We start from the raw sequence: 12288 nt of genomic DNA, 5'->3' as shown, positions 1-12288 counted from the left end.
GGCTTGAATTTGGGCCTTCCCACTCTTAACCTACCTTTTATCTATTACCTATTGCTTCTCTGGCGATAGGGAGGGCAAATAGTAAAAGTTAAAGACAGTACAATAATGTCTCAAGGTAATTTGTTGGTTTCAGCACACGTTTCTTTCCCTAGAGCTTTTGTTCATTTATCTGAATACCTGTTCTTATCAATGGAGGCCAATAAAATTTCTATTAAAAAAAAAAAGTACACATTTCATAAAACAATCATGAGGTTTATTGAGATAAATACAAAGTTACATAGATTCTATATTTTGACAATCAGTGGCACTTCCAGAGTGTCCCAACTTATTTGGGCTCTAAAACACTGTCTTCTGTCACCAGGGCAATATCCTGTTAGATGCCATGTGTATATCATTTATATAACATAGATAACAGTGAGTTTGAATTCTTAGCAACATGACTAACATGCTTTGGATTACAAGTGCCTGATAATCTTCTACAGTATCCAAACAATATTGCACCACTAATGTTAATTTCATGTCCCTTAGCTAGAAAAATTTAAATTAAGTTCTTACTGCTGTTATGAAAATGTACCTTTGCTGCATGTATATTTAAGTATTTTTTTTGCATAATTCAAAGTAAACCATCTTGAGGAATTATATGTAAATACAGTTTAAAATCATCATAATATAACTTGTCTAAAAGAGCTGCCTTAGTCATGCTTAAAAATCATATTTCCAGGATGAAGGAAAAAACTGACATCTTAGAAAGATGAGCCACTTCAGCAGATCTGCACATTGCCTGATGTTAGAAAGTTCTACATTTTCCCCCTCTTCTAACGCATGCAGATATCCATTTACAGAAATTTAGAAAGCTCTATCAAAACCCGTCAAGTTTTTAAATGGGAATGAATTTTTGAAGTTTGAAAGGTGCTTAAAAAAAACCAAACATTTAACAATGGAAACATTTACATTTTGGAAAAGTTAGAAAATGGCCTATTATTTAACAACACATTCAACTAAATTTCCTGTGAGAAACATCACTATGTTTTCAGTGAGTCATTGAAGAAAAGACTGCTAACAGAAGCAGGAAGCTTCTAAGTGATGATCAATTACAAACACTCAAAACATGTGTCTGTGTACACTTTTTTAAAAAAGTACAATCAGTGCTAAGAAATTTAATGATAGGAAAAAATAAAAAGGGAAGTAAAGGGAGAACAATTTAGAAAATCTGAGTTATTTAAAAACACTCAAATATTATTAGCATTAGAAAAGATATTAAAACTACAAAAAATACTTTTTGCAGAGAAACTTCAGTCATAAAAAAAATTTTGCGTTGGAGAAGCATTCATATTAAATCACAGAAAAATTTTAATGTACAACTGGAATTTTAGAGATTAAATTATCTACCAAAACACTAACGTATTTACTTACAAGTTCTAAAAGCATGTAATATATAATCTATCATGCAAAATTCTAAACACTAAAATACAAATATAATCTGGTAGACTTTCATATAAAATTAAACCCTACACAAAATGCCAAATTCCAGTTGAACAAATTCTACTTGCTGCTAGGCTAAAAATTCACTTAATGTTACAATTAATTTCCAGACAGTAAAGGAATCAAAATGGCTTGTTATACAGTAAAACTGTATCTCCATCTATTTACATTAGTTCTCTATTAGATGTCTGAAAGCTCATATTTTAAAAAGTGTATCCTTAATGTACTAACCTGTACTTGACAAAAGTTGGCAGTGTCCCCCCACAAATCAAAAGTCAATAATGTGTTTCACATTTTAACCCATGTACTTTATTTTCCACTAGCCCAGAATGGTAACCATTTCTCTGCATTGAATTTTAGGCTTTGTTGTTATTTTTAAAATAATGACCTAAAAAAGAATCAGAAAAACAAGCCATGCATGCCAAGAAATTTTGTCACTTCAGAAAGAGCTATCCAAACTTATGCGGAAAGTATAGCACTAACATACACTCCCTCTGCAGATCACTCTTTGAACACAAACTGGAATGCTTATCTTTAGCTTATGTTTCATTTTTCAAACAGAAAAGGAAATAAAAATTTACACAGGTATACATGTATTTAGATTTGGGTTTTTGTAGTAAACAGACCATAATGAAAAGCAATATAATCACCTAATGACCATTGGTCCAAATACATCAGTTTCTTCTTATTCTAAACTGTACATATGTCTGGATTTTGTGTAAAGGAGTACTTAATGTTGTGTCCCCCCCACCCCTTCTTCTGCAACAATCACTATACATATAACATGTATATTGATGTGTTAGTTACCTACATAGCTTCCTACTTCTGTTAAGTTTTAAGAACTGTGGCCAGTTACTACCCATACATTTCAATCAGAAATTTTGTTTTCACATTCATAAATGTGTTAATATAACCAATGAACTGTTAATTTTATATAGTTTTATACCTCTGGCAATGGCCAATGTATACATTTATGAATATAATATAGTTCTAGCAGCAAGAGCAAGAAATAATTAAGTGCTTAAGAAAGTTCCAATAACAGTTTATAAGAATAAAAACTACCATATAAAAAGTTGTCATATATTTTCTTTAGTACATTTAAGAAAATATTATGTATATTCAAAAGCAAACACAAACTGACCTAATTTGCAACGACAAAGTAGAGTATAAATGAAAATGATGTATTTATAAGGTTTTAGTGATATGAGGTTGACATTTGATTAATATATCTACTTCTGGCCAAGAATTATTCACATATGTACAATATTTCAGGTAGAATAAAATGCAACACCATAAACTATATTAAAAAGGGGTATCAGTGCATCAAAATATACAAGTTTACTAAACTCAGGCTTTAAAGCTGGTAGTAAACTACTTTATTATGAAAAATAATTTTAAATAATATGGTATAAAATTACTACCAGGTAATCTGATGGTATGAAGATTCTAGTTATGCATCAAACTCAAAGGATCTACACAGTATTGGCTCATTTTCATAGAAAGTTAAACAAAAATCAAGCTTTTAAGGGGAAGGCAAAAGCATAGCAGGCACAGCATAACTGAAATAAGTAACCATCCCATATGAAATGTATGTTGCTGCAGATGACAGTTTTCATTTAGTGATGTTATGAATATAACAAATCTTTTCTCTCCAGGAAGATACAAAACAGTTCCCCTTCTGCATTGTTATCATAAACTGTATATGAAGACTGTAAAATCACGATTCAGATTTAAACCAAATTAATTCTGTTTCTCTAGAGCAGCTGTGTCCATAATATTTCTTTTTGGCTCTAAGGTGGCAAAAAAGGAAACATCCTGGTCTCGGTCTGATTGCAAAGCTAAAACAGTCTCTTCAACAACTTCAAGATGAGGGTTGCCAGCATTTCTAAAATAAGCTAAAAAAAAAAAGAGAAAGTGATAGTTTTTTATCAAGTTTGCCATGTACTGTGTTTTGATATAGGATGTATTCTTTGAAATTAAAATTCAGGACAAAAGAAAACTTTTTCTGGGAAAAACTAAACCACAGAATTAGAGGTCCACTAATTTCATGAGTTCTCTTAATGAAACAACTTCTCTCAAATTCTGAATTGGCCGCCTAGGTCAGAACTTTCTAAGAGGTTCTATTTAGCACCAAGAAAACAAGAAAACTGTCACTCTTATTCTCCCTTAAACCTCTTTCATCACTCCTCTCCCTCCCCCCATCCTAAACCCACTAGTTTAAGTCTTGGCAAAAACTAATAGATCTGTTGGATCTTATTTATTATAAAGGCATTTTTGGCCAGGTGTAGCAGCACACACCTATAATCCCTGTAGGGGAAGCTGGTGGAACAATTGAGTTTAAGAGTTCTGAGTTGAACTGGCTAAGCCAATCTGGTGAACACACTAAGTCCAAGACCAGTATGATGATCTCCTACATGCAGAGGGGTTGCCTCCAGGCTGCCTAAGAAAGGAGCAAACTACCCCAAATCAGAAATAGAGCAGGTCAAAGCTCCTATGCTAATCAGCGTGGGATTGGGTCAAGAAATGGCTCCTGAACTTCAAGCCTGGACCAACATGGAAAGCCAGTCAAAAATATATTTTATTAAGTTGTATGTGGATGGTGGATATGAGTTCAAGACAACTTTCCTATTGCTCACTTTAGATTTAAAGTTTAAAAACTGGTGGGCATAATGATTCCCCGGCTACAAGACTGAACTACATTTGTTATTTTTGCTAACCATTAATATAGATGTTTGCCTTTGATAAAGAAATGAAATACTCTTTCACTTCAAAAAGAGCATACAACAAAATAACACACCTGAATGGCAATAAAAGAAAACAATGAATCTACAGAGAACATTAATGCAATAGTATCAGTCTACCTTCATATAATGCTTTATGGTCACTTCTTTTACTTCATTTAAAATTCACAAGAAGCTATGAGATGGACAGTGCAAATTGGAAACTACAACTCAGAAAGGGAAATGATTTACCCAAATTCACACAGCTACCCTCCTACCCTACAGTCTCTCTCCTATACCAAACTGCCTCTTCAAGCAGTGCTAAGTCACTTAATTTTTTTTCAGAATTTAACATACCTTTTTCCAGTAGTGTTTGTCTTAGGGCTTTGGCTAGCAAAACCCTTACATTTGGCACAGGATCAGAAGCAAGACTTAAAAGACTGGGAAGTAGGTGCTCTACAAACTGGTCTACAGGTATACATTCCTCTCTTACTACTGCCTATGGAAAAAAAATATACACACAAGTAATCCATACCATTAACAGAAGCTCATGTTTGTAACCCACATTTTTCCCATGAAAAATTCTTTTGTAAATCAAGACTTTTCTTGAACATGGCTGTGTATGTGTTTTAATTTAAAACTTCCACACATTTTCTAGAAATATTTTACTATTTACATTGAAATTCATACACACCACAATTAACGAGTAGCCCAAATGCATAATATACTATAATAACAATAGTATCTTGCATTTTCACATACAATCCTCATGACACTCCTTTGAGGCACCAGGACAAATACTATATATTTTACAGACGAGGAAATTAAAGCTATGAGAGGCAATTATGATTTGTTCAAGGTCACATATTAATAACCTATAGAACTGGAATGAAAATCCAGCTCTTTATGAACTTTTAAGCCAAGATTCTTTCTAGGCTGTCTTTCTTACTTAAAAGAGTAAATAATACTATGGGGAATTTTGATATTCAATTATTAAATTATCCAAATTTACTATATATAGTAGATTACCATAAGTAAAACTGATCTATTACTGTTTTTCAACTCTGATTACCAAAAAAAAAAAGCTAAAAGGCAAATTGTTAACGTAAGCTATTTTCTCCCCCCCACCCAATGAACTTTGTACCATAAAAAAGTCAGATAAAATTTTATAAGTTGATACCCCACATTTACAGAGCAAGCATATATAATTCCTTGAGCAACAGAAGTTTTTCTGAAATTAGTTACAGCTCTGTTATATCTAAATAACATCATCAAAAACCTCCTGACAAATATAATTACTAGCTTCGTCAAATGGCTAAGGGGGTGGGAATACAATTGAAAGGGTGAGGACTTTAGTTCAGGATTTTGAGTTCAAACCAAATAAAGGTGTACACTAAATTCAATATAGAAATGCATTAGATAGTAACAGTTACAGATTTGCTATAACTAAATAGGTTATCTCCTAGCTCAATTTAGTAAGCTTCAGTTTGTAATAAAAGGAGAGGGGATGGTAGTGTATTAGACTAGATCATTGCTAAAGTATACATTATAATAACTATGACTCTATAACTACAAAATCTATAACTATGAAAAAGTTACCAATATCTAATACGTATACATACTGGATCAAAAAAATGCATGCTAACCTGACAAATGAATGCAAATGCTTGCCTTCCAACCCACTTGGAACAATGTCGAAATCTTATTATGAGTTCATTGATAAAATTTAACCCCAGTGCACTTGCATTATTTGAATAGAACTTCTGCAAAATTGCCACAACCTGGGAAAAGATTAAAAGAACAGATTAAAAAACTGAATACACTCTACCTTAAAGTTTTTTATATACTCTTTCCTCTCTTAACTGATTATCACCTTAAGTTGTAAGACACTGAAAAAAAATGCTCCATAAAAATGAAAATTCAAAAAAGGAGTACCAATTTAAATATATATGTATGTATATATATATATGCATATATATATATAAAATACATACCTGTCTTTTCAAGTTTATAAACATTTTCGCTTAAACAATAATTGATATAGGCTCTTTACTGTCAACATGTTAGTAAATTACTACTTCAAATATCATTTTCCATTAATGTTTGACTGATATAGGTTCATGGAAAACAATATTGTTGTTTCCACATGAGCTCCTCTCTTAGCTATTTTTATTTAAAACTATTTTGTAATGATAGCCAATTTAACTTTAAAAGAACAGTAATTGATATAAATATATCAAATTATTTATCCACAGTTCCCATCTTTGAAAAATATATTTTACAAAAAGATGTTTTGCAAAATGACATTGTATATGGAGTGTACAAATTATGTCAGTTAAATAGAAAATGCTTAAATATTTGTAGTTTTGGAAGCACAGAAGTAAAACAAACAAACAAACAAACATACACACATATACACACACTCCCTTACTAGCTTAAAGGAGATCCACCGAACTTCAGAAACTTTATCCGCACACAGTTTTAGTGCAATGTGCATTAAGTAGTCATAAACATCACTGGGATTGTAGAGTTCCAATATCAGGATCAGTTGTCTGAAACAGAAAAACTGATTATCTTTGAGAAATTAACATGGTCACTTCTCTTTGCTTTCAGACAAGGCATGGGTGTGGGGGTGGGGGAAAAGAAGAGTTAAAATAATTGAATACCACTGAAAAGTTGGACAGCTAGGTCTAAAAATCTTCAATGCCCAGGAGAAATATGTATTCCTCCATTAAAGGCAAAATCAAAATTATAAAATCTCATTATATCCTTAATGTTCTTTCAAATGGAAATTTAAAACCCCACTCTTACATTTTCCCATGTATGGCAAAGCACATAAAGGATTTAAAATTAGCAAGATTAAGTTAAAATAGAAAAAATTGCTACTATGCTTCAAAACAAAACCCGCTCGGAAAATCTGCTCCTCACAAATAGGAGAATGATTTATACAACAATAGCAATATTGCAAAGACAGACACCTTTGAAAGACTTAGGAACTCTGATTAAAACAATGACTAATCACAACTCAAGAGGACACAAGGTGAAATATGCTACCCACCTCCTGCCAGAGAGGTAACAGACATACAATACAGACTGAGAACATTTGTGTGTGTTTACAGACAGACAGATAGACACATACCAGGGGGAGGGAGTGAGAATGTGGATTTGAAAATAGAAAATTTAATTAATAAAAAAAAAAGGAGAATCTGGTCCTAAACTTTTCAATATTTTCAAAAGTGAGAAAGAAGTGTGAAAAGAAATGTCAATCTTTAAAATAGCTAACAGAAGAAAAACTGAGAAGCAATCAGGGGGGAAAGAAAGGAGGCTTAGAAACCATAAATCCCTGTGTCTAGTGACACTGTCAGAAGATGAAGACTACCTTGGACATAGTAGATGCTTAATCAATGTATATTGACTGTCAAAAAGAACAATTTCTGGACAATGATCTCCAATATCAGCCATAGGATAAAGATTTCACACCTGTAGTTTTAATTTCTTTAAAAATTACAAAATATCTTGTGATCAGAGATCATATGGGATGAAAAGCTACTGTTAACATCAAAACTCAAAATAAGGAGACTAATCATAACAAAGAGAGGCAATCATTAATGAGGTGCTGCTAAAGAAAAGCTACATTGAAGTTTTGAAATATCACCACTAGAGGTCATGGAGTTTTCATAACATTTGTAACTACCTATTTTAGATTTTTTTTTTGTTCCAAGAACATTAGTCTAGAAACACAATGTGAAAACTAAACCTGATCTTTGGAAAGTACACAAAGCAACCTTCAATGTCTCATATCATTAGAAGTGGAGGCCTTTCAAAAGTCATATGCTGCAATATCACTCAAAATAGGGGCAGCTAGGTAGTACAGTAGATAAGAGTGCTGGGCTTCGAGTTAGGGAAACCTGAATTCAAATCCAACCTCAGACACTTACTAGCTGTGTGACCCTGGGCAAGTTACTTAACCCTGTTTGCCTCAGTTTCCTTATTTGTAAAATGAGCTGGAGAAGGAAATGGCAAATCACTCCAGTATCTTTGCCAAGAAAATCCCAAAAGAGAGTCACAAAGAATTGGACGTGACTGAAAAAAAAAAAAAAAAGACTAAACAACAACAAAAATTATTCAAAATAGCATTTTCATTAATTCTTCTAGTGGTAATAGAATAAGTCACTGTGAGAAATACTTTTATGCCTTATCTTTCTGTCACACTATGTCACTATTCTTATTTTTTTTTAGTTAACTTATTAACTTATTTAGTTATATCCAGTACCAGGGCCAAACGCTCTATGAATGCTAAATGACAGCTACTCGTTCTTCAATTATAAAGGAATGAATCCCTTCCCATTATTAATACAAAATTATAATAAATATAATTCGTTTGGTTTAAAAAGATAGCTTTGGAATGAAAAGTTTTAGTGTCCAAAAAGTAAATCTAAATTGGGACTCATTTTCAGGATCCAAACATCTATCAAGCATCTCTGACAATAAGAATTTGTCTTATTGCTTAGGTTTTTTTGTTTTTTATTTCCTGAATCTAGGATTTCAGCAGGGCAGTGAACTCTTAGCGAGGAACTTGCTATTGATATGTAAATCAGCACCATAAAAGTTTTGGAAAACTGCCTTGGGGGAACCTGAGACATTAAAAGATTTACAGTTTTAAACCCCCTTAATAAAAACTTGTGTAACTTTACTTAAAAGACCACTAATATTGCTTACAAATCATAAGTTGTAAAATTACTAAAAACGATGAACTAAATGAGAACTAATTTAATAAAGATAAATCTAAATCACTTGGGCAATACAAAACAAATTCAAAATATAATCTGGGGTTAGTGTCAAAAGTTCTATTAAAAAGTTCTAAAAAAAAAGATCTTTCCTACTATGTTTGAAAAGTTGTAAGCTGAAGTAAATTAAAGACAACACTGAAGCAAAGTGCTTTTTGTGTAATAAAACACAAAATTGTTTTTTGGTGTTTTTTTAAAAAGATCTAGAGGTTTTAGTAGCCTATAAGCTCAATGAGTCAAGAGCGTGACAACTGTAGCCAAAAAGCTCATGCCAACCTGGGCTATATTTAGAGTGAAGGAACGAACAGTTCTACTCTACTAGGCCCTTGTTGAGCCACCCCTGGAGTGTGCAGTTATGGGTACCACATTTTAAGAAAAAGACACAAACAACTTCAAGCATGTCCAGAAGGGGTCAACTAGAATGGAAAAAGGACTAGAGAATGTAGTTATATGAGAACTGTTTGAAAGAACTGAGTTTATTTAGCTTAAAGAACAGATGGTTTGGAAGGGGACAATATAACTATCTTCAAGTATTCAAATAGTTAGCATGTAAAAGAGGGAGTAAACTGATCGATCTGAAAGGACAAAACTAAAAAAAAAAAGAAGGATTAAAGTTGCAGAGGAGCAGATTCAGGCTTGATTTAAGGGGAAATTTCCTAAAGAACTATCTGAAAGTATAATGAGCTGCCCTAAAGATGAGTTTTCCTTTCAATGGGTCTGTAAGCAAAGGTAGATCACTGGTTCAGAATGGGTATAGAAGTGATTCTTGTTAAAGTATGTGGTTTCCAAGGATGTGTAAAAATTAAGCATTATTCAAACTGAATTTATCTTTTCATATATATCAGCAATTTTTACTTACTCGGCTAATTCATATCGAAACCTCCAATTCCTACTATTGTCAGTTACTACAAACTCTTGAAGTTGGTAAAGATACTCTCTCCTCTTGTCTGCATGAAGCAACTAAAAAAAAAAAAAATGACAATATTTCCAGAGACATCAATACATACTTACACATAAATGACTAAATTTCTCAGGGACAAAAACTTTGTATTTCCGTTGAAGCAAGTATTATAGCAACAGTGAATAAATATTATGAACTAACTACTGCTGTACTTAGGAATACTTTCTATTCTTTTCAAATATGGGATTTAAAACTGGAAGAAAGTTTACATAATCTAATCCAAACCTCTCATTTGACCAATAAAAAAAACTAAGGCCAAGAAAGATTATTTGACTTACTGAAGGTTGAATAATAATTAGCAAGGCCGAAATTTGAACGCTGGTGCGTTGATTCTACATCTAATGCATTAATTATGTCATACTCATTCTTGTGTAGGTGATGGATAACATCTAAATATATTTTAAAACATTCTCATGAATATGCTTCTTAAGCTTGTACAGAATAATAAAGTTTACATCAAGGACTATTTAATAATTTGGATTTAGAAGATGTTTTTTACCGAGTCCATTTTCAAAATAATAAATTATCTTTGAATATTATCTTCGAAAATACCTTTTTTTTTTTTTAAAAGAGGAGAACTAGTAAGGAGAACTGGAATATACGAGCCAGAAGATATGCGTTTTACACCAGGCTATGTATGCCATTAGATAGTGACCAGAGGTAAGTTATTTAACCCCTCTATACCTCAGTTTCCTCACCCATAAAATGGACACTAAGGTTTTCATCAGTACTGAAATTTTCTAGGAAAGTTGCAAGAAGAAAGACATAAAATGTTTATATTTTATGTAGAAACTTCCAAAGTAAAAAATACATTTCTTCCTACCTTTAGAAAATCATAGAGATGTTTAAGAACTCCAATGCGCACTTCATCTAAATCCTTTAAGAATCCATTAAATATTGGCACCAAATCAGCTGCTGTTAACTGATCTCCAAGAATTACAGCTAGCTCATGAATAGAAAAGGCTAGTGTCCGACGTACCTTCCACTATCCAAAGGAAATAAAAGTAATAAAATGAATACCAAATATACTCTAAAATCTAACTTAAATTACCTTCATGGGACAAAATTAAATAGAATGCTCAGCTTCTATCTGAATGTATAATTTGTTAGAATATATACATTCACATTAATTTTATTTTTACATATACATAAAGTTTTTTAACTGAAAAATCCAATGTTCTTTAAATTGAAATCTGCATGTTCTTCTGAAAATTCTACATTTACCTGTACATCTGATGCCAGTGTTTCATATGTATCTTTCAAGCAGTGCCAGTTCTGCCTCCCCAAAGTTAAAGCTACTCCAGGAAGACTGTAAGCACAATGTTTGGCTATGTCAGTGTCAACAGTCTGAGCTCTTGCTGGATCAGTCATTGACAAGTACTGATCTAATAATGGCTGAGGTATTATATCCTAGAAAATGAGAGGAATAAAAACTGACAAATTCCAGAACTGATTTTAAAACTATAGTAATAAACATCACAAATAATTCATAATATGGAAGTGAGGCCAATCCTAGGGAAATTTTATAGGAACAAAAGACATTTATTTTTCAATGGCCCAATAAGTCCTACACTGGATATTTTACTTATTTCTTAGCAAATATGTTTGGTTTGGCTGAAGGATCAAGATTCTGTTAGCTAATTTTAAAACTAATAGAACGTCTGAAAAGCACATGTAATTGATTAGCATTAATTCAGGTCAGTTCATCTCATATTTTATATATATGTATGTCTCCTATGTCTTCTACCTTCTTTTTAAAGGCTCAGATTTTAACACAGTACTCTACACACAAAGAGTGATAAATAAGTACTGCTAAATGGCAAGTTATCATCACAGAAGGACAATATTCTCTTTATTTTTACCACCATCAAAACAACTGAATGACTCTAATTTAAAATTAGCTGGAGAAGGAAACCACTCCAGTACTTCTGCCAAGAAAACCCCAAATGGGTCACAAAAAGTCAGATACCACTGAAAACAACTGAACAACAACAAAAATAAAATAAATTACTGAATATATTCATTCAAGATGTCGGCCCAGGAGACAGAGTAGCCAATCACAGTTCAGTAGGATAGTCAGTTATCAACAGGTCAGTCAAAATAGTTTTAAATGGTCTGAACTGAAAGCATGATAAAAATTTAAGAATGTTATCAAACCGTCTTTATTCAGTTATATTCTTTTTGTTTACCAAAAAAACCATGCCGGATTCTGCAGATCATCTTCTTTATTAATACTTTTTTTTTAAAAGGTAGAAAAAAGTGAAAGTTGGCAACTTGAGTTTATAAACCAAGATGGGTCATGAATGTTAACTGAATAATAACGTTAAATTTAGTAATA

General features: G+C 32.2%; 1 protein-coding gene across 1 annotated transcript in view; it reads right to left on the bottom strand.

Moving 5' to 3' along the window:
• Positions 1-236: 236 nt before the first annotated feature.
• LOC114034866 (serine/threonine-protein phosphatase 4 regulatory subunit 1-like) overlaps positions 237-12288 on the bottom strand; it is a 63538-nt gene continuing 51486 nt past the window's right edge. Inside the window, exons 14-20 of the mRNA XM_027850662.1 lie at positions 11175-11360; positions 10774-10935; positions 9849-9949; positions 6634-6754; positions 5849-5983; positions 4560-4701; positions 237-3377 (exon numbers count right to left, since the gene is read on the bottom strand). Coding sequence (XP_027706463.1) covers positions 3223-3377; positions 4560-4701; positions 5849-5983; positions 6634-6754; positions 9849-9949; positions 10774-10935; positions 11175-11360 — 1002 coding nt within the window. The 3' untranslated portion in view covers positions 237-3222. The remainder of the gene's footprint in view (positions 3378-4559; positions 4702-5848; positions 5984-6633; positions 6755-9848; positions 9950-10773; positions 10936-11174; positions 11361-12288) is intronic.

This window comes from Vombatus ursinus, unplaced genomic scaffold (genome assembly GCF_900497805.2).
Source record: "Vombatus ursinus unplaced genomic scaffold, bare-nosed wombat genome assembly UNPS02000580.1, whole genome shotgun sequence".
Classification (NCBI taxonomy): domain Eukaryota; kingdom Metazoa; phylum Chordata; class Mammalia; order Diprotodontia; family Vombatidae; genus Vombatus; species Vombatus ursinus.
The sequence above is the reverse complement of the archived record's forward strand: the minus strand, read 5'-3'. Positions and strand labels throughout refer to the sequence as shown.